Source organism: Heliangelus exortis, chromosome 7, assembly GCF_036169615.1.
Source record: "Heliangelus exortis chromosome 7, bHelExo1.hap1, whole genome shotgun sequence".
Classification (NCBI taxonomy): Eukaryota; Metazoa; Chordata; class Aves; order Apodiformes; family Trochilidae; genus Heliangelus; species Heliangelus exortis.
This window is the reverse complement of record NC_092428.1, coordinates 28,062,092-28,085,622: the sequence shown is the minus strand read 5'-3', so window position 1 is coordinate 28,085,622 and position 23,531 is coordinate 28,062,092. Positions and strand designations below refer to the sequence as shown.

The following is a 23,531-nucleotide window of genomic DNA, read 5'->3' as shown; positions in this document are numbered from 1 at the left end:
GCCTCCTCTTCTCCAGGCTGAACACCCCCAGCTCCCTCAGCCTCTCCTCATAGGGTCTGTGCTCGAGTCCCTTCACCAGCCCGGTTGCCTCCTTTGGACCTGCTCCAGGACCTCGACATCCTTCCTGAACTGAGGGGAAGAGCTGCAGCTTAGATATTTTTGGTGGTCATAGCTGTCTGCCTCTCAAGAAAGACCACATCACTACCTTAAGGATGGGGAGTGTTTATGCTAGAAAATAGTATAAAGAAAATAGAGCTAGGAAAATAGGAACTCAGCTGTATGTGGATTGTCTACTGTCCATCCATGGGAAACAGAGGAAACTGAAGATGGATAGCTTGATGGTAACCTGAGAATAAAACACAAAAATCCCATTGCTTTTAAATGAATGAAAATTTATTTTAATGAAAAGTAAAGGAAGATGCAAACTGTGGTTTAATCAAGCAACAGCAACAACAAAAAGAAGCAAACCTTGGAGAGCCTGAGTAAATAATTTTAAAATACTCAAAGACACTTCTGATCATGCCACATAATGTTCACTTCTCTGATTTTTTTTGTGTTAGATTCTGAAAAAGAGAAAGAATTGAATTATAGAAAATTAAATCAAATGACTTCAGTATGTTCTTTATAGAGTTTTTAAACACTGAGCTGCTTTTTAAATTTTATCTTATTTGAAAATCATGATAAAACTAGCAGATAAATTACAAGTAAGTTATATTCCTCCAACAGAAACATGAAACTAAGCATAAAAGTGAGTAATATAAATTTCTCATGATTGTGATTCTGCTCTTGATGCTAGCAGCAGCTGCATCTTTATACACCTGGACCAGAGGTCCTGAAGTGAACCTTTAAAATCCCTTTATTTCCAAAAATGGGACTTTAAAATATTTTTTCTTTTTGTATTGTGACACAGAGTGACTATCAAGATATTTGAAGCTGGGACTTACATTTAGAGTAAAGAAAAGTGCTTTAAGTTTTTGTAAGGAATTCGTGAGTGGACAAAATAAAATATTACATAAATATTTAAAAATAAGATATTACATAAATATTTACGTAAAAGGATGCTATTATCCCATTCTCCCATTTCTCCATATTCCCATATTTCATATAGCTAACAGCTGAAGCTAAGATTAATTTAGTTCCTAAATGTAAAATGTTTTTTAGCTTTCAAGAAACTAATGATTAGCATCAGTTCATCAAATATGTCTGTGTTTCTCTAAAAATATATCTTTAAATTATTTTCCATGAGAAATTGTATTTCTGAACGTGTGGAAATAAAAAGCTAAAGTAAGAATTGGTGTGCACCTGCAATGCAGGATGTTTGTCTGTGCACATAATATAAAAACCTGCTTATCTAAAACCACTGCTAATCATCTTAAATTACTCCTTTAAAACTAAAATTTTCAAATACTTGAACTGCCTAATTCCCAGGGCATACCATTTGCAGAATTTCAATTTCTGTTCGAAGAGTCTCGCAGATACTTTCCCAGTCATCATCTTTGCAATTTTCCAATTCTTTCTTAAGCCTGTAACCAAAACCAAATAAAACTGCACAGCAGAGAACTCATACTCAGGTAATTATTTTTTTCAGCTCTGGTCTCAGATGTCAATTTGGCTTATATGAGAAAATCCTCATTGATCTATTTGCATGGCCAGGATTTCAGTTTGCTAGTTCTGCAGTAGTGTTGGTTTTCATTTAGAACTGGCAGTTGTGGTGGAAACATGAGGAACTTCAGAAAATGACCTTTTGGGTTTTTCACAAAGTATCTCAACGAAGTAATTCGTTAGGCAAATTTCTGGACCATGTTGCTTCTACAAGCCATGAAAGATTTATGGCCTCATTAGTCACAATTTTCCTTATTTAAACATTTGAATTTGAATGTTGATACTTTGGGAGAACCATATGGTACTGCTCTTGCTTTCCCTGGGTATTTACTTGTAGCCTGTGGTGGAGACAGAATATTGGCTTGGATGGATCCTTTGCCTGACCCTGTGGAATCACTGCTCCATTCCCCCCCCCCCAGGCTCCTTTCCTGGTGCTGTTCTCTCCCCACTGCTCCTTTTCTTTTTCAGTACTTACCTTCTGTTTCCCAATAGTCTCAGCCAGGGATTCCCCAATATTTAGACTAATTTTAATATACCCTTTTTTTGCATTTAAAAGAGCAGTTGGTTCTGCTGAAAGGAAACACCTTAACTTTGCACATCAGTGACTGGAGTGGTTTAAATTAATGCTCAGTAGGCCAAGAGAAATCTATGCCAGAGCTTTTAGCAGTCTGATGAATGCAAGGTGATGAGATTATGCTGAGTCTTTCCATGGCTGTCATAAGAAAAGTATAATGAGAAAGCTGAAGTTGTTTACCTTTAATACAGTTTCAGGAAACAATATTCTGAATATTCTGGGACATATAGATAGATTTATAAACAAAAAAAAAAGGAAGAAAGAAAGAAAAGTATATATTCTGCTTCTCATTAAATAGATAAACTAATAAACTGATGCATCAAAGCAGACCATGTTTTTTTCTGAAGATGAAAAAAAAAGAGGTAGCAACCATTTTTTCTTTTTTCATACTAAAATAGGGGATAGATTTAACCCTATTGTGTAGATGATGCACCTCTTTAGTTATCCTAATTCAGATATAATTTGTTCTCTGCACAAGAAAATGGCTTTAGAGAAGGTAAAAGGTATAGCCTCATAGGAGAGGAATCTCAGTGTCACCTTGTGGCATTAAAATAGTAGCATGAGACTGGACAAGTTAATTTTGTTGTTAATTTTGTTGTTCCTGTGGAAAATGTGAAGATCTTACCACAAATGTGGAACCAGTATGAGCTCTGTGTGTTTGTATTACAGGAAAAGTTGCCTTATTCCTTCCAGGAATTTTCTGAATTCATGATACATACAAGTGTCCAAAATTTTGAAATACACTTTTAAAAGTGTACTGTAGTGCAGTACTACTGTACAGAGTTAATTTCAAAGCCTAAGATCAGCTTCTGATCTTAATTAAATCAGCTTAACTTCCTTGCTTTGCCTCCTCTTTTTTTTCTCTCTGTGTTGTCCAGCAGCATGGTAGTTGAACCCTAATTTCTCTAAGACAAACAACAACTTTTCTTTGCCTGGTTTACTTCAGACAAAGAGATAATCTCAGGGGAAATAATCTCTTTTTGTCTTCTGCATTGTAGAAGTGATGCACAGTGATGCAAGTGTCAACTAAGAGTGATATCAGTCCCTGTTGGGTATACACTCAGGACAGAACAACCAGAAGATAAGCAGTCAGAGTTGCTTATCTCTTTCCTAGGACTGTGAATTAATAACTGTGCTTTGAAATGGTAGCATTTTTGCTTATGAATTTGAAATATTCTATACAACTTTTTAACTGTGATGACAGCACAGCCCCTTACATAGCACGGGGTAGTGGTGATAAAAGATATTCGAAAGTGGTGTTTAATTTTTACATTAATCATTTGATTCTACTTGCAGGTCTTCCTTCTTTCTTATTTAGAAGCTAGATAATTACAGTATGTGCCAAGAATATTATACTCACAAAATAAGGGCTGTCTGTTAGGTTACAGTCTACACAATTAATGCATTGGAGATGCCTGAGTTACTGAATAAATGATAAAGTTTTACCAGAAGGAACGTGAGACAATGGAACTATAAAAAAAAAAAAAAAAAAAAAAAAAAAAAAAGTAAACCTAGAAGCAGATTTAGCTTTTTCATTTAACATTTAAGATAAGCAGGATATTCATATTCATCTTTTCACTATCAGATTGAATGTGCAAACCAATTATTCATTAAACTACACTGTCTAGGTGGAGAACAGGTTTTCTGTCACCTTTGGAAATGGAAAGAGATGTTCCTTTTGCCAGACCAAGGATTAATATGACAATTATACTCTCTTTGCCTATGATAAAAAGTGAATCTCTTAAAAAAAACAGACAAACTGAACGAAACTGAAAAATCACATTAGCATTTGGGCTTCCGTGTCCCTTGTTTTTAATATTATTCTTTTTTTTAGTATTTTAGTCTCTTTGAGAATAAACTATATTCTTTAGAAAAGTAATTGCACTGAATTAACGTCTTGGTAATTTAAAACAGCACAAGCAATGGGCTGTAATGAACATCTGGAATTGAAATACCCTGTTTGTGAAAGGTGTGCCCATTTTTGTGAATAACTTTCAAGATAAGTAGTGATAGTAAAACCTAGATCTAAATCAAGTAGATGGTTCAATAGCATCAGCATTTTTTGGGCTGCTGGCTTGCTCTAGACTGAGCTCTGCTATCAGAGGTCCCTTTTCTGTTTCTCTTGAATGCCAGAAGTGACAGAGAGATGAAGAAGGAGGAGATCACTGAGGATGACAGATTTTGTAGCTTTGAAATGAGAAAAGCTGTTAAATGTCATTGGCATTTGTGGCTGAATTTCAGCTGTATATGCAGAAGGCAAATAGGAAAAATAATTGTGAAATCAATACATGCAGGTGTTGTGAACTGAACTATGATGAAAATGTTATTGTCAGACAGGTTTCTCTGAAAATCATCCACAGATTCATCTTACTGGATCAACACTTCAGTTGATCCAGTAACTTGCATTCCAGGAATAATTTTATTTAAAGAGGATTCAAAGAATAGTTTGTGTAGAAGGTGGGATATGTGTTTTTAGTTTTTTTAAAGTTGTGATCAAAGACCCTTCCTGGTCATTGTTTTAATTCCAGAAGGAGCTGATCATCTCTTGGTTATGTTTTTCTTAGGCAAGTGAAATATTTTTTCTTTTTTTGTTCTTCTCTTTCCTTATTAATGAACACTATGTTATTTTTTAACCATAAATATAAGGGAAAATACTAGAGTGTAAAATGGAATTGCTTGACACTGATACACGGGGCACAGAGTTTATGGTACAAAATTAAGTTCCCTAAGAAGCTGTAGGTAAACTTGAGGGTATGTATGTTGATTTTTCTGAATTTTATCATAAAAGTCAGTAGCAACACTTCCAAAGGTTTTTAAACTCTATTGAGATCGAAGAAAAATATTAAACTTTGGTTATTTTTCTCAGGCTAAAGTAGAGCTAATGTGCGGGGGTCATTCAGTCTCAGTTCAGTTCTGGCACTAAATTAATGTGTATGTTTCTATAATAAGAGCAAGATTTTGTTGAGTATCTCCACTTTACTGACACTCTACACAGAAAAGGATAGTGATACAGCTGAAGAAGTCAATAAATTTCAGACTATTATCAATTGATTGAGGAAGGGAGAAAATAAGTCCTAAAGGGATTTCAGTATCTCAAAACAAACTCAAGCACCTGAGCTGAACAAATACATTATAAAAATATGTGCTTCATGGAGCAGAAATAGAATAAAAATCAAGAATGTATCTTGTAGTAATAGTAAATGCTAGCAAGACCATGAAACATGAAAGTGGAGAGGGGGTACCAGGCAACATAACAATGGGAATTAAATGTAAATTAAAATAAATTTACCTTAGGTAAAATAATAAAATTTCAGATTTTACTGTTCTGGATCATATGCTGCTTGCAATAAACATAATTAGAATTGATTAAAGCTTGCATTTTGTAAATGTTATGAAGCAAATATTTATAAAAGTTGTTACAGTTGTTGAAATGAGTGATTTGATTTTTGGTTTTTCTTTTTAAAATTTATATTCCCCAAATACATAAAACATCACAAGAAGTCTTTAAGGAATTAATTTTTAGACATGGAAGACCATAGAAAAGTTAAGGCATGCTGCATTAAACTATTTACAAGCATCAGTGACCTCAAAACTGAAAAGTTTCTAGGGGTCAATATAAGATTCCTATTGAAAGTCAGGGAAAATAAATCTGGGTCAATGATCCTTCTAGTTCAAACATCTTAATTTTTCTATTGTGCAGGGAAAAATAGATCTCAATCTGGATATATTAATATGGCTATTTCTGAAATTAGTATTTCTATACTGTACTGCTTTGCTTCATGTGAACTGTATAATTTTCTCAGAGCTAGAAAGAATTGGGAAATGTCCTTATTTTTTTCTGCATTATGGGCTCTGAATTCTCATGTTTCAGGTTGAATTCATCTTTCTTGAAAAGTAGTTGAGAAATGGGCACACAGTATTCTTACACTCTTCTCTTTTTTTGGCCATACTGGTTGCTTTTCTCTTTGCCACAGCTCCATATACTTTTGATGTTTATACCTGTTTTATGATTGCATAGGATGCTCACAACTGTCTTCAGCTCAGCTTCCTTGTACCTGATACTGAAGTCCTTAGTTGTACATAAACTGGCACTGTATATAATTACATTCCACTTTTTTAGTTTACAGTGTTTCAGTTGTTTTACACTTAAAACACTTTCTTTCCCAAAGTCATCATTTAAAGCATTTAGCAAGGCCAGGTGTGACTTGTAGATACCTTCCTCCATCCCCAAAATTTATTTTTTCAGGCCTGTTCCTGTGGATACTGTGATTTCCTTACTCAATTATTTCATACATCTTCCCCAGGTTAAGTGGTAGTTTACCACGTGGGATGACACCAAATCCTTTGCCAACATGTATGTGGATGGCCTCTGCATTTTCTTTGACTAACCAATCAGCTGCCTTATTGAAGAAAAATATCATTATTCAGATTTGACTTTTTAAAATCCATACTACAATTTATAATGGAAACCTATTTAAACATAATTCAAACTATTATAGTTCCACCAGGCACTGCTATTAAAAGAAAAATCTGAAAAATTGATGATGAGATTGTAATTTAAAAAGACATTTGGAACCACGTATATTACTCCAGAGATTGATATTTCCTGATTATACAATTTAACATAAAATTAACAATGCAAATATTTTTTTAAGCCACCAGAATCATTCATGGCCTTATGCAGTCCACTGGCACCATGAACCATTTGTTCAGCTCTAAGGAACCTATGATTTATATGAACCTGTATGATTTATATGAAAGAAACTTTTCCCTTCCTAATTTTGATGGAGTTTCTTTTTCTGAATTATGAAGCATGAGAAGCAATACTATATTTCTGGGAATTAGGCAAGTATACAAAGGCCTGAACTATTTACAAAGTAAGCTGACTTCATGTATTCCCTTTCTGCTACTACTTTTTTTTGAACTAGAACAGAAATTCAGGTTTCAAAGAAACAATTTATCTTTAGTCTATATTTAGAATAGTGTGAAAAGCCAATTTTGCATAGAAACTGTCTGTTCATAGTCTAAATAAAATTTAATTAAAATTATTTCTAGGTTGTCTTACATATGGTAACACATGAATTTGGAAGAAAAATGTGAGCAAAGGTAAATAAGTAATAAAGTATGAATATAATGGTATTATATAGTGGTAGGAATTTCCTGATACCAGCTTGTTTCTGCTCGACTCCTGTCTTGTTCCACTTAATTGATGCTACTTGCTACCTGCCAGGGAAACTTGACCCAAGAGAGCTGATGCCCAAGTCCTTTCCTGTTGTTTTGTGTTAGGGGTGTCTTATCCACAACTTTATCTGTGCTTAACATTAAGTTTTGTGTAGCTTTTCCCTGTACCTGCTGTGTATCAGAAGAAGCCTCTGACTGTAGCACCAAGAGCTGCTGGAAACACCACTGTGTGCTTCTCACTACTTCCTGTAATTCTTTGATGGATTTGAGAGGAATTTTATGAAACAGCAGACACGGTGTAGGGCATTTTTCTCAGATCAAAGATGAATTGATGTAATTTGAATTAGCTGGCTACACTTTTCAGCTGAAATGCAATTTACTTTAAGATATATACTTAATTGTAATGAAGATTCTTGCCTTGCCAGCTACTTTTGCTATTGATTGTGAGGCTGGGACTAGGCATGTGATGCAATAAGAGACTTACAGGGTGGTCTGGGAGCTACATATATCAGGTTATTGATGCTGACTGTCTCTCACATTTGTTCTAAGGAAGCATTAAAAACAGTAGGATTTTTGCCATTTAAAGAGTGGTGCAGTTCCTTGCTGTGTAAAAAAAAAAAAAAGAATGTGGTGCTTATTTCATATAGAAAAATATGTATTTTTGATCCACATTACTTGAGTGAAAATATTCATCTCTTTATACATGCTAAATATGATTTCAATTAAAAATAATATTCTAGGCTAGATTATGTATAGGGGCAAAAAGCTTATCTTGTTAGGCTAAAGAGGGTTGTAACTCAAATAGCCTGAGTTCAGTCACAGTGATTTTAACATGACCCAAACTAACTCCTATTAGGATACACACTGGTATATGTAAGATTGCATTAATTGGCACTTTGGCTGCCAAAAGTCCTTTGGAAGTGCCAAAGATATATCTAGACTGCCAGGAGGGCTTCCTGCTTCACTCCAGGTGCCTGATACTTCATTTTCTCTCACTGACACTTCATGAATTCTTCCTTATTCTCAGATTCCTCTCAGAGGGCATCACAGGAGCAGACAGGACAGTTTGCTCCAGAGAGTCTGCTGGCATGGGCTCCATCAGCACCTCCTCTCTGGAGCAGCTGTGGTCCCTCAAATACTTCTGTGGCACATCACAGGTGCATATGTTGTCACCTTGGACCAGCACTCTGTTGTGCTGGACATATATTCTTTAAGCATTTCACCCATTTTGAATGGAAAATATGTGTATATCATGATATATTAATATCACAGAGACACTGGAGAAAGACCAGAGCAGATGTGATCCCATGAAATGCTGGGCAGTGTGGAGATGACTGCTCTGTTACAAATAATGCTGCCTCTGAGCAGTGTAGACCCAGGCCAGTGCATATGTACTGATCTATGGGCTGTTTTCTCCCCCTTGTGCAATCCAGAGTGACAATTGGTTCATTGGGTATTTCAGACTGGAAGAGATGTCAAGAGGTCACATAGCCCAATGTCCTTCTCAAAGCAGGGTCAGCTACAAGGTCAGACCAGATTACTCAGGGTTTTATCCAGTCAAGTCTGAAAACCTTCAAGGACGAAAGCTACACAACCTCTCTGGGCAACCTTTTCCTTTTCTCTACTATCCTCGTGATAAAAAAAGTTTTTCCTTAAATTAATTCTACCCTCCTTCCATTTCAACTTCTTTTTATCTTTTGTCCTCCCACTGTGCAGCACTGCAGGTCTTCTTGATGACTTCTTTGTAGGTACTGAAGGGTAATCAGGTATCTCAAGGGGGAACCTGAACTATTTATAGAATATAATACTTTAAATTCCCTTTTATTCTCCCAATTCAGTAGTTCAGACCAAAAAGTGATAAGTACATTTTGCCAAAAATTAAAAACAATTTAAAAACTGAACGAGTTGTATGAGTATACAAGAAGGACACTGTGGTGCTGGGGTGTGTCCAAAGAAGGGCAACAAAGCTGATGAAGCTCTAGAGAATTTGTCTTACAAAGAGTGGCTGAGAGAACAGAGGGTTTTTAGCCTGGAGAGAAGGAGGCTGAGGGGAGACCTTATTGTTAACTGATAGGAGGGGGTCAGTCTCTTTTTCTCAGATAATAAGTGATAGAACAAGAGAAAATGGCCTCAAACTGTGCTGTGGGAGGTTTATATTGGATATTAGGAAAAGTTTCTTCACCAGAAGGGTTGTCAGGCACTGGCACAGGCTGCTCAGGGCAGTGGCAGGGTATTCCCTGGGGATATTTAAAAGCTGTGTAGATGTGGTGCTCAGGGACATGTTTAGTGGTGGATTTGGCAGTGATGGGTCAACTGTTGAACTTGGAGATCTCAAAGGTCTTTTCCAACCAAAATGTTTTTATGAGTCTGGTAAAGTTTGGGATAATTTTAAACAGTAGAATTCTATGACTTACAGAAGTAGACAAATGAGGATTGCCTGCTTGGCTCTACAGAAAAGCACAATTTATTAGGGCTGACATGGAAGGGCAGTACCAGAGCTGTGCTGTTTCTGGCATTTGAGTTAACACATACAGTGCTGTCTCTCTATAAAGCACTGAGTTTTTCTGAGAATATGTGAGATCAGAAAAAAGTGCTAGATAAAACTATGATTACACAAACCTGTCCTAAATTCTGTCCAATATCTGAAATTAAAAAATAATTTAATGTAAATGAATTGTCCTCAGTATGTTAATAAACTTCAATGAGTACTTGTTTTTTGTGATAATAATAGTAGGACTTAATGTTGTGTACCACATGCAATTATCAAATATTTTAAGCATATCTTAACCAATAAATGAGGAATTTTGTGAAATAAAAAAGCTCCATCATCCAACTTGCTTTGGTTGTAAATAACACTTGGTGGATTTGTTGTTAATAGAATTTAGTATAATTTATCCATTGTTGTGTTTTCCACCCAGATAAAAGCAAAGTATCATTCCATGGAACTGAGTTAATTTCACTACAGAGAAAGATAAACATGCATGGATTTGAATGATTAACCTAGGATCTCATGGCAATCTAGAGAAGAGCTGGAGATTTAAAGTAATATCATGTTTGCTACTTCTGTACCTTATCCTCAGGAAACCTGTTACAGAAAACTAATTACACCAATTTTAATATTAAATAGCATCAAGGCAGTAAACTACTTCAAGAGAAGTATGTTATTTAGAAGGAAGCTGACAACCTCATGTTTCATAAAAGCTAATATATGATGGTGGAATGAATAATGTAAAGGAATGAATTATAACACACTGTCTTACAGAACTGCTGCTGTTATTATTTACATCGTGTCTTCTGTGAATATGTTGAATGCAAAGGTTTTGCCACTGTATGCAGAATTGTGAACAAATTAATTTTTATGTGGAGGGAATTTTGGCCATGTCTCAACACCATGTAAGAGGCTGAAGGGGGGATATATCATTGTCTTTTAAAAACTGATATTCGGCAAAAAAGGGGCCATTACTAAAGCTCTCAGAAAAATGGTCAGGGTCCTCTGCAAAATTTTATTTCTCGGTTGAAAGTTTTCAGAAAAAAAACCTTTTTATTTATTTGTGTAAAAAATTGAGAAACTTATAGGAAAAAACTGTGATGTACCATAAGTTGTGTTTTTCCTAATAATTTCTGTTAGAGAATATTTTGCACCATCTTTTCTAGGAAGAGTTCTATTGCATTGTCCATTAAATATTTTTAAATACCCACAGGCACTTTCATCTGGAGCACCATAGGATAGGAAAAAGATGGCTAATATTAGTATTATATGTTATTAATATTATATGTTAAGAGGCTTTTTGTATTTGAAGATATTTTTGTTGCAAATAATTACAATATTTTCTGTATAGTCAAAATGTAAATGCCACACTTAGCAAACTGAGAAGAAATGAGCCTTTCCCACTCAGTTCCCAAGAAGCAAGCTTCACTAGTAAGAGAAATTGTGCAAGGTCTTCTGTCTTGGTAATCTTCAGCATACTGGAAATGATGGTAGGGATCATAGAGAAAACAAATCTACTTTTAGTTGCTTCAGTACCAGGTGCTTCTGACCTAAGGAAGTCTGTGCTCTGGGGAAGGCTGTGCAGCAGAAATATCCATAGCACTGGGTAGTTCATCAGGAGTCTGTGTGCCACCACTGTTTTTACAAAATATTGAGAACTGGTCTTCAACCCAAGGAGCACTCCTTTGCTCTCCCTCCAAGTTTAACTGAATTCCTTTCAAACACTATAATTTTTTTGTTCATTGGAGTATGCACGTAAGAGTGAAAAGCTGTAATAAATATCAAGAATTCATGTTCTGTAGTAAAAATGAATGATTATTCTGTTTTTAAAGGAGTAGTATGCAGGAATGTTAAAACAGACATTGCAACAAGGACTGGTCTGTAGTTACAGACTTAAAGTTAAATTGAAGAACTTATTAACATGAGACTCTTACCTTAAACATTCTGGATCAGTCTGTGGTTTTTCACTGACTTCGACTTTTTCTGCTTCTAAATTTTTTGTTGTTCTTTCAGCATCCCTGATTGCTTTCTCAAGGTCTAAACATAAAATAAGTTACATTATAAATATATATTAATCATCCATATTCAAAGACTTCCCATATTTTCTAAATTTATCTTTTCTACTATTTATTTTTGAAACTGTTTGTAGGGTAAAGGCAAATTAAAGAACATGGAGTGGTATGCTTAGTGCAATCCTCTAGGAAATTTTTGCTTCTTTTCCTAAATAATTTATGACCTTATTTATGGCTTGTCTTTCTTAGCTCTCTTACTGTGAAATATTATTTACATATTTGTAAAAAGTTTCCAAAACTGCTTCTAGATTACATTTTCTGTTGAAATTTCAAAATCATCCCAATGGCTTGTGATCACTTTTGACACAGAACTTTCTTGGTTCTTTTTTGTTGTTTGTTTATAGGTTTTCTTGTGTATTCCACCCAGCTTTGTGTTCAGACTTCTTTTTTTGTGCACAGACTTCCATATGCTAAGAAACAAATGTCAGTAAAGACAACTGAATTTACAGCTCAGAATTTTAGCACCAGGGCCAAATCTGTCTTTATCAGTTCAAGCCAGGTTGCATATTAAACATTTGAATTTTAATGACATTCTTTAATTATAGGTCAATGGGTTTTAAACAATAATTACATTGATTTTAAGTTAACCTTGTAACACTAAAATCCCCATTTAAGTATATGAATTACCAGCAAAAGTAAAAATTTAATTCTCATATTTATAGGATATGATTCAGCAAATCAGTAGGCCTCAGTATCACTAACATTTAAAATAAATCTTACTGAAATCCATTATGTTGGCTATAAACATGTTTTGAAATGATGTATTATTTAATATAAAAATATATTAAAATCTTGTTTCCACAACTTATTTCTCTTAGAGAAAAATGACTTGGCAGAAAAGATGTTTCAGAAGCATTTGTCAAGTCACAAATAATTAACAGAACAAGTGATTATCACGTATACCTTTGAGTTTGCTTTGGAGAGTAAACAAATGCTGCTTTAATTCAGTTTTCTGTAACTTGAGTGCATTTAGCTGAACATTTTTATGTTCCATTGACTCCATCTCTAAGAAAAAAACCCATACTTTAAATTAAAATGCATTGCAGTTTTAGTCTTCATGATATAATCCTAAATATTCTTAACAACTTCTAGCAATCTTCTAGGTAGTCAAAAAGAACCTTAAATATAAAACTAAAATTGGTTGCTCACAGAAAATTATGTCATGTAATGTGTTCCTAATTATAAATGCAAATTATTTTTTCAATGTTATTATGATGTTTGACATTTTATTGACTTGGCATAAAAAGAATTACAAATGTTTTTCTTTAGAGGTACTTCAGCTATAAAGGAAGATGACTTATTGAATAGGTGGTGTACAAGCACCTCTCAGCAGTACTAGAAAGAACTTAATCTCTTTAAGTGTTATGGACATTTGAACCTGACCCCTGGCAGCATCTGGAATTAATTGTGATTGTTTCCCTCACAGCTGGAGGTCCTCACATAGTTTCCTTGTTGCGAGTTAAACTTTTCCTTTTAGTGCTTTCTGTGTGCTCAGGACTGTAGCAGACAAAAAGACAGACAAGTTGTACTTCAAAAATTGGGCAATTTAAAAGGCTGGAATCAAGACTGAACCCAGTGAAGAATGTCAGTCACCTTTCATGCCCTGCTGATCTTGAGAGACAATTTGGCCTTTCATATGTCTGAATATGTGAAAATTAAATCATTCAAAGTAAGTTTCCAACAAATACAGACTTTTTTTCAGTTGTAGATCAGAATGAGAGTCACAGGAATTACAGAGATAAGGTACTGACAACTACAAACTCCAGTGGTCAGTCATATTTCAGTAACTTTACAACAGGTATTGGGGGTTCAAATCTTGAGCTTGATGAATCATAGAATCATGAGACTGGAAAGGACTTCAAGGTCATCTCCTGCATTCCTTCTGGAGTCAGGATCAGCTTTACCACTGTCATTTCTGAGAGATGCTGGACTGACCTGCTCTTAAAGACCTTGGTAATAGACTCCTCATTCCTTTGGTACTGGAATATCCTAAGGCAGGGTGTTTCAGGTGTTCACTATTCCTCCTAGAAAGATTTCTAAACAGCCATCCAGACTCTCCCTCCTTGTGGTTTACATTTGGGTTTATTCAGTTTACTATAGGTATGGAGAATCTATTAATTCCATTTTTATAGAATTCTTTGGTAATTTGAAGACTGATGCCCATCTTCCATCAGTCTTTTCCACCATAGGTTAAGTAGTTCCAGTTCTTTATTTTTTTTTTCCCTCTCATGTTCTCCAAATCTCTGATCACTTTCACTGGTACCATTTGGATTCTCTCCACTGAGTCCATATTTTTCCTTAAGTGCAGTACCCAAAACTAAATGCTGAGTACTCCAGCTGATATCTTAACTGCCCTAAATAGAGTGAAGGATTATTTTACATGTCTTAGGGGTCAGAATTATGTTTATGTCTCAGTATGGTGTTGGTGTTCTGATGACATTACTCATGTTCAGCTTTTGATCCACGATGACTTCCATTTCTTTGCTTTTCAGCCTGTCTCTCTGTTCTGAGAAATCTGATGTTCTGTATCTTAAAGATAAAGTTACACTGGGCAGGAAAAGACCAGTCCTACAAGACATCTGTGCATTTAATTCTATTGAAGCTAAGGAAATTTACATAGCTCAATCATAAGTGATTATAATAATTGCAAACCTAAGATAATACATTATGTATTGGCACTTCTGTGCTTGTTGACATCACATATTGGGAGCAATTTTTGCAGGTCTGCTTCTTCTCATAGTGCTCATGAGCAGAAAGGACTGAAGAGGACAGGGAATAGAAGAGGCTTTAAGTATCTTGGTGATATATCAGACCACATTCTTTCAGTATAGGGTTAAAAGGAAGTTCCAGATAGCAAGGGAATGGAACTAAAATTACTCTTTTGCACACCTATGTTTTACTGGTTTATATTCATTCTCTGGTAATCCAAGATAAAATGATTTAATATTAACCTACCATTTTTCAACAGAGCTGCCTCATTCTCTAAATAATTTATTTCAGTCTTGACTTTTTTTTTAATCAAAATATCTCTATTACTTGTTAGTCCATATTCATTATTAAATTCTGTTACTTCTCTGGTAAAATTATCTTCCTCTTCAGTCATCTTTCTCTTTGCATCTGTCTGAAAAAAAAAAAAAGAATGGAAAAATTGAATGAAAAAAAGAAAGTCTTAGTTAAGCTAGACAGACTGAAACACACTGTTGCTGTTTATCCTTAAACTTACATTATAATTATAGTGTATTTAGTTTCCCTGACTTATGAGAATACAAAAACTATCCACAACACAGTCATTTTGTCTGCTGTTGTAAACTTTTTGCTGAAAAAGTGCAGAATATATTCTTAGTAATAAATAATTTAAAAAAAAAACTATATTATGATACAGACTTGTGCCAGATGTTTTCCAGTTCAACTCCTTATGAAGAACTCTGCTTGAAGTCACTAGCATAGTATGGCCTCTCTGGTTTTATATTGTTATTAAATATAACAGAGGTACTGCTTATTCCTCTGCAGAATACAGATTTACTTTAACTCCCTCAATAACTGCCAAGAAAGCTATAGTTGCTAGGAAATCCCTGTTTAATTTTCTGGGGAAAAAATTCTAAAGAGAAAGGAAATACTAAATTCCTTAAAAATAAAAAAATCTTAGCTGATTGTCAAACAAAATAAAAATAAATTACCCCTATATATGGGGCTAATGATACTCGATGCTACCTTGGCTGGCTGAAATTAAAAGAAACTTCACACATTTTCAGAGTATATTTATCTTTTACAGATGAACATTTTTTCCTTCTTAAAATATTTTTTGTTTTGCATGCTGAAGCAATATTACTTAATTAAAAGGATAAAAGCCTAAAGATAGAGGATTAATACTGGCGACTCAATGAATGTTTTAAATTTAGCTCTGATGGTTTGAAATACAAATACATATGCAGAGAAGACTACTCATCTGCTTCATTTCCTAATATCTACAGATGCAAGGATGCACAATGAAGGGAGATAAAGGCAAAATTCAGGTTAGCACAAGAGAGAACTGAAAAACATCTTGTCTGTTTTTTGCAAGTGGCTACTTTTTAAGAGGTGGCTACCTGTGCCTGATATCTAAGAGATTGTTTGGCATGTCAGGATTCCTCAAATGTGGTGATGGCCTCCCTGATATTTTCTTTTGGTCCTTCTCAATTCGTTTTACTGTGGATCAGACAGTCCCATTTAAGGTGAGACTTTTTCAGTTTTGTTTTACAAAGGAAATAATATGTCAGAATGGGAGTTCAGTCATACAACAAGCAAACATTAGAAAATGAAGTCAAGAATGTTAAATCAGCTTTGTAGATGACCTCCAGCATACATTACCTCAGATTATGTTTTAAGTGAAAATTTATCTACATTTACATTGTTAAGTATGCTAGAGGAAAAAAAATAAACAGATTTTTTAGACTTAAAACCTCGGTTCCTCAATATTTTCAAAATTAAAAGCTGACTACTCTCATACAGTAGAAAAAATGTCTGAACACTGTAGCTGGAAACATACAGAGATTTTAAGAAGAGAGCCTTTTTGATTAATAAGTTCAGCTTTCTGTTTTTCTAAGCTGTCTTCATGTTTCTTCAGAATTTCTACGCAGAGCCGTTTTTCAGACAGATGCTGAACCTTCAAAGAGAAAAAAAAAAAAAAAGTGGGGTTATAAAGTAAGATTATTGTTTTATTGTTTCACATACTTTGATATTGTATGTAAGGATCTTGGTCCAGTTAAAACACAGCTGGCATAGCTCCTGGACTAGCAAAGGCATATTAGTTTTAATTCCCCCAAAGTTGGCCAATTTACCATGAAGTTTTTGAAAAGTATTCTTTCTTGTGTCAGGGAGATGGAGTTAGGCTTTTCTCTATGGTGACCAGTGATAGGACAAGGGGTAATGGGTGCAAGTTGGAGCATAGGAGGTTCAAGTTGAATATCAGAAAGAATTTTTTTACTGTAAGGGTGACAGAGCCCTGGAACAGGCTGCCCAGGGGGGTTGTGGAGTCTCCTTCACTGGAGACATTCAAAACCCACCTGGACACGTTCCTATGCGATGTACTCTAGGGGGCCCTGCTCTGGCAGGGGGGGTTGGACTAGATGATCTTTCCAGGTCCCTTCCAACCCCTAGGATTCTATGATTCTATGATTCTATGATTTATCTAATGTGCTGTTTTAAAATCTGTTCAGCCTAAGAGAATTTTTTTCACATTGAAATCAGGAAAAATATTGATCATGCAGGATCTTTTACCCTGTATAATAGAGTGTTGTCCATGTAATTGTGTAAAGCTCATCACACACCAAGTGTATGGTATGAGGCCATGGGCTTAAGCTCTGTCGGGGGAGGTTTAGGTCAAATATTAGGAAGAAATTCTTTACAGAGAGGGTGATGAGGCATTGGAATGGGCTGCCCAGGGAGGTGGGGGATTCTCTGTCCCTGGAGCTTTTTAAGAAGAGACTGGATGTGGCACTCAGTGCCATGGGCTGGGAACCACAGTGGCAGTGGATCAAGGGTTGGATTTGATGATCTCAGAGGTCCTTTCCAACCTGGATGATTCTCTGATTCTGTGAAATGGGACAATAAGATCAGAGGGGCAGGGGTCCAGCATCATTGTTCTGTCAAATGGCTGCACACCTCATCAGCTCTGCAATGCTGCTGTTGCATAGGCAAGAGAGGGAGGGATATGCTTATATTTTTCTGACCACAATTTCTGGAATTCTTAGCCATGGAAGTATAATGGAAATAAGCTTGTTGCTTAATCTTTTAATTTTGACCATTATGCCCCTAAATTATGCCCGAATATCTATTTTACATACATTTAGTTTTCTTAACTTCAAACAGCAGTTTATCTGATAGAAGGATATACTGTTCAACCATTGCATTTCCAAAATTTCCAGTGCATCCACTGTATCATTGTCTAATGGAAGTTAAGATGTATTGTGGGAGAAACTATAACTGTAGATAAATAGGAAACAGCTAAGTGTTGAAGAATCTTAGAGGATGAGAATCATTCATCTGATGAAGTGGAGAAAAGGAGGTCAAGAGAATGACTCAGACTGTAATATTTGGAATAGGAAGGAGGGAAAGTAAGGTTAGCAGAATTGCCCACAGGTACAGGGTGAGCCTTTAGGTAAGTCAGGAAGTAAACTGAATAGTCAGGCTGATACATGACTGTGTGTGCAGAAACAGAAAAGCCCAAATAACTGTTGTATTACACAGGTAAAACCAGAAAAGCTTGAAAAATGAAATAATGTAGATGATTTTGGAGAGGGTGCAGATGTCATGCATCTGATCATATGAAAAAAAAAAAAAAAAGCCCTAAAAAAGAATATGAGAGTTGGAAGTGAAAGGACCAAATCTTTAGATCTTCTCCTTATCCCTGACATGTCCAGCATGTCCATCATGTCCAGGGAAGGATTGCCTAGGCTTTTTGAAAATTTTTAATTTTTATTTTACCAAATAATTCAAATAGAGTAGATGTTCTCATACCACTGTATTTATATTACTGAATGAACTACCTGCAGTGCATTATCTCCATCTCTAAGATGCCAACTTAATCTATGCATTTGCAGCAGATTTTTTTTAAGAAATCATTGAGCCATGAAAAGCAAAATGCTATAATTTGGGTTCTAATTACATGCTACTTGATTTTACAGAATGGAGGGAAAAAATAGCATTTCCTAGGAATGTGTGATTGACCACAGGCAGTCTCTGTGAAATAGATGTCAAAACACTTTTGAACTCACTCTCATCTGCTTGGTCAGGCATGAGCTGCTGTGCATGCATGTGCTTCTGTGTATAAGCTTATAAAGAAGCACAGTGACTTGGTGAAGAACAAATTGAACAGCATTGGCTGAACAGCATTATTTAAATTATTTGAGTTAACTAGTGCAGACATAGGTAAACTTAATTCTTCTACCAAAAAATAAATTACTTTAAATAACTTCATAAACTATATGATCTTTAAAACAAAAAAGTCTGATTCAAGTACGTTTCCCCATTCTGCTTGTTTTCTGTATCATTTCCTACCTATGAATGAATCCATGGCAGTTTATGTAAGTAAGTAAAATATCTTTTTGTGGACATCAATGAGAATATTATTAATCCTTGTGGGTAAAGCACGTAAGATTTAATTAGGAGTAGTTCTTCAGCTCTTCCCATTAGTCATTTACAATAATAGCTCTACTCTTGGGACCTTCTATACTTACCACATAAAACTTGATTATAAATCACAATGCATCAATAACAAATTAGTAGTATAAAGATAAAATTGTGATGGTCATAAATATATTTATGAGCAAGACTACAAAGGACTTTACCTACCTAGCAAGCAACACACAGGTATAATCTGTGATGGTTAAGTTCCTATATTGAAATGCTTTTGAGTTCTCAAATTGTAGTGTGCAGAAATGCAAGCATGTGAGTGTCTATAGTCTCATTTGCAAACAGCAAATATTTGTAAATTAGTTCTCTTTTATTCTTCCCTCCCAGATTAATGTTCATTTTTATCATATATACTACACATATATAGTCTTTTACAAAAGGCAGAAGATCTTTGTTTTAGAAGAACAAAAATCATCCCCCAAACATTTATTTTCACAAATAGGTGAGGTAATCCCCAAAACATTCTTAAAGATGCTTATTTAAGTGATAGGATACAACAGTTCTGACTTGAAAAAAGGCTTTCTATGCTTTCCTGTTGTGCATACACATTCTGTCATCACAGACACTTAAGATCACTGGGAATGATATTTAGACTTCATTTTCAGACAGAAACAGATGGATTTTTAAGTTATCTGTAATCACAAGTATTAATGGTGAAAGACCTCTGCAAAACTGGAAGCTTATTCTGAAAATATGTCTGCAGTTTGGTTAAATAGAAGCGATTATAAAATCTTAGAAGCATTAAATAGCTTCAGAAACTTTCCTTTGGTGTCCTTAGCAAAGCCCCTAGACCTTGTGAGCCTCAGCTGTGAGCCTGGGCCTTCAGGAAGATCTTTAAATGTGGTTCAAGATCCTATGAAGTAAACATGGGGAATGTTGCCATGTATTTTCTGTGAAAGGCCTTTAGCTAATGGCAGAGGGCAAGGAAGGAATGGTTTCAGAGCCTCTGAAGGAAGGCGCAGTGAGAAGCTCCAGCACTGCTCACACTTGATGGCTGGCTCCAGCTGATGTCTGGTGGCCATGTCATGTGGATGGACCGACCTGACAGGGCTTTCACTGCCTGCCAAGCATCATCAGCAGTGACTTTCATGTGTGCTGTATCCAATGCTTCCAGATTTTGGAAGTGTTATCTGGGAATATTCCTTACCCCTGAGGTCAGTGAGTCTCTAGACATAGTCAGGGGCCAGCCTCAGGAGTGAGATTTGTGAGGGGAGAAGAATCACAGAATCACAGAACGTTTAGGTTGGAAGAGACCTCCAAGCTCATCCAGCCCAACCTGTGACCAACACCATAAGCTAACTACTAAACCATGTCCGTAAGGACCAGGTCCAAATGCCCTTTAAATGCCTCCAGGGATGGTGACTCCACCCCTGTCCTGGGCAGGTCATTCCAAGGCCTGACAACCCTCTCAGTGAAGAAATGTTTCCTAACATCCAGCCTAAATCTCCCTGGGAGCACCTTACATCCATTCCCTTTGGTCCTATCACAATTTCCTAAGGAGAAGAGGCTGTTTCCCTCCTTGTTCCAGCCTCCCTTGAGGTAGCTGAAGAGAGCTCTAAGGTCTCCTCTCAAGGAGAAGGACATGATCAGACCTTTTTTCGTGACAGAAATGCCCTGTTTGTTGTGTTATTTGGTAGGTGAAGCATGCTCCTTCAAAGTGTTTATGAATTTACTCCTGAAAGAATAGGTCCTATATCAGTAAATACAGTGTATATCAGTAAATACAGTGTATTTCAGTATCAGGTACACCATAAACACACCCGCTTACCGTGGTCTCTAATTTCATTTTTGCAGCGCTCAGCTCCTCCTTCATTTGGCTGATTTTTTCGTAACTTCTGCTGATGTCAAATTTAGCTGCAAGACAACAAAAACCTCTAAGAATGTGTTCTCAGTTTGTAACGTTTACAAGAGCCCCCTGATGGCAGCCTGGTGGGGCCTCCCTGCTTCTTCCCCAGGAGACCGTGAGGAGATGGTGTGTGACAGACACTGCCACCGGGCCCACACAACGGCGGCTGCAGCGCAGACCTTGTTTGATGAGGCGCCTCTTCTCCCCTGCCTGCTTCTCTGTGAGCTGTATTTGCTGGAAAAAAGCATCCAGGTTCATTTCTATCTTCTGTGAGCTTCTCTGGCTGTCTCTGTTGAAGGGATGGTTGGTTAAAGCTGGGATGCCCTGGAGGATGGGCACTGGCCTTCCCTCAAGGCTCTGTGCCCTGGTGGGTCTTGGCTCTGCCCTTTGGCTTTTGCCTCCCTGAGGTCTGGAAAAAAACCCTCAGACTAGAGAGGAAAGGGACTGTGGCACTCAGGACACAGCTGAGGAGGAAGAAGTGACAGAGAGGGCCAAGAGTGAACCTTGGGCAGAGGGAAAATGGATGATCCTGGGGGAGCCCGCATGGGAAACATGGGAGATGGAAACCAGTGGGCAGAGCAGCAGCAGGGTCGGAGCAGGAGAAGGAAGGTGTCTGGCTTGGCAAAAGGCAGCTGGCTCTGAATCTTCTCAAACTTGTGCACACTTGTGAAATACCAGTTCTGGCTTAGGGTCTGGGGAGTTCTGCTCAGACAGCTCTGACTTTGCTTCTCTGGGACCATATGCTCTATACTGGTTTCATGGTTTTCAGGCGCTGGCTTTCCTACCCTTTCCTTTTTCTATTGAGTGATCACCATCCTTTAAAAATAATACGTATATCTGCTTAGAATTATTTGCATTTTGAAGACTGATGCCAATACTTAGCAGTTAAGGAAACAGGCTAAAAACATACAGAAAAAGATAGTAAAGCTGACTACATAAAACTCAGGTAACAGTGATCAGATTATGACCAATTGGAATAGATTTTGGTGTTTCTGTTCCAGTTGCCCTCAGTAGGAAAAAATCGTAATTAAACCCTTTGTCCTCTCTTCTGGAACATCCTTGTGTATTACTCTACTATGTCTTGAGCTTCTGCAACTTTCTGGTTTTTACACTACTGGATGGTATACCTGGAAATGTAAATACCTAGTTGAGAATATAATTCATATTACAGGGTTAGTTCCTACATCTTGCATCAGCTTGGTTCCCCACAGGGAATACTTGTATGAAGTTGGCCTTTTTGCTTTGAGGCAGAAAAATCCTGGAGGAATAGAACTGCATACCCTTCCAGACTGTTTAACATTGAAAAAAAGATTAAGATTATTGGCAGTTACTGTCTTGCAAAAGAGTTTTCCTTAGAGGAGATACTGCCTTAGAATAGACTGCAGCAGCCAAGTTCAGATATCAGAAAGAGAAAATCTGTGACCACGAAAAGCAAAAAGTATACGTGAGAGTACAAACGTCTATTAGCAAAAAACCTCCTCTGAGTTAATAAGATGAAGCTGGAAATTCTGGAAAAATGTTATGCTATAGAATTTACTTCTTAAGAAGTGACACTTTATAATTGATAGTGTGCTACAAAATGGTGCTTTTTGCAGAAAAGACATTGATCTATCTAGGAGAGAAAACGTGGGTTTTGAAATTAAGAAAACCTGAAAGTAGCACATTATGTTCCAGGAAATGCAATTTTTTTTTTAAATGGAAGAAAGAGCAACTAAGGGAGAAGAGTTCACAAAAGTGAATTTAGAAAATGTTTCAGTAGTGAGGCTTCCAACCCAAAGGCCAAAGGAAATGTGGGTGAGTCAAATGGGAACATTTGGTGATTGAGAGAGTGATTTGTTACACAGGTCTGATGACTGAAAAAGTCATTTGACAAAATTCAAGAAAATTAACAGCTCTATCAGTGGATCAAGGAAAAAAGAAAATTAAATGCTTTCTTTGAAGTTTTTCAGACTTCTTTTGTATTTCAAACAGAAAGCTGCTCTAGGCTGGGATAGTGTTCAGTGTCACTTATTAAAGAAACAACTGTATTTTGTTGAGGATGCTTCAGTGTCTCTAATTATGGCATAGGAACTGCTCTCCCTAGAAAGAGTCTGACTCCAACTATACTTCTCACTGTCTGAGAATGACCATTCAGCATGACTAAGTTCTGTAAAAGATGCCTTCAGAGACTAAAAAAATTCAAAGTGGGACAAGTATTTGACATTAGGCTTCACAGCTATTTGCCATGTGCTTGATTTTTACATGGTAAATAACTGACAGTAATAACTCAGGATTAGAAAAAGTGAACCACGATGTGAAACAGACACAAGTGCTTTCAGAATCAGGATCAAGGCCATTGCTTCAAAGGTCCTGCAGTTTTCTGGCTCTCATGGAAATGGATGAGATTGTATGTTTCAGAATGTTTCAGAATAAAAGTAAAATGTGAATTACATTTGCTCCACTCCAGCCTTTGCAAAGGGTAAGATCTTTTGTAAATCACTGTTAGAAAGGTGACTTTAATTTTATTTTGTCAATTGTATCAGTATATCCTAATCTTAATCTATATCTGTAGCTTAATCACCATGCTGTAATCAGGTCATCTTTCTAGTGTACTTCAAA

At 36.3% G+C, this 23,531-nt stretch overlaps 1 protein-coding gene across 1 annotated transcript; it reads right to left on the bottom strand.

Moving 5' to 3' along the window:
• Positions 1-371: 371 nt before the first annotated feature.
• CCDC172 (coiled-coil domain containing 172) lies at positions 372-21,497 on the bottom strand. The gene is made up of 8 exons (XM_071748162.1): positions 21,113-21,497; positions 20,856-20,941; positions 16,443-16,559; positions 14,873-15,038; positions 12,821-12,922; positions 11,780-11,882; positions 1,436-1,523; positions 372-563 (listed from the first exon to the last, which is right to left on the bottom strand). The coding sequence occupies exons 1-8, from the start codon at positions 21,189-21,191 to the stop codon at positions 534-536; spliced, it is 771 nt and encodes a 256-aa protein (XP_071604263.1). The 5' UTR covers positions 21,192-21,497; the 3' UTR covers positions 372-533.
• Positions 21,498-23,531: the final 2,034 nt, after the last annotated feature.

What these genes read in the sequence shown, in the direction of transcription:
- CCDC172 (XM_071748162.1), bottom strand. Translation starts at nt 21,191, where the DNA reads ATGAACCTGGATGCTTTTTTCCAGCAAATACAGCTCACAGAGAAGCAG. An exon ending in GCTCTCTTCTTAAAATCTCT is followed by an intron (nt 15,039 to 16,442) that starts GTATGTTTCCAG and finishes TTTTTTTTTCAG; the next exon opens with ACAGATGCAAAGAGAAAGAT. An exon ending in ACTGATCCAGAATGTTTAAG is followed by an intron (nt 1,524 to 11,779) that starts GTAAGAGTCTCA and finishes TTTTGGTTACAG; the next exon opens with GCTTAAGAAAGAATTGGAAA.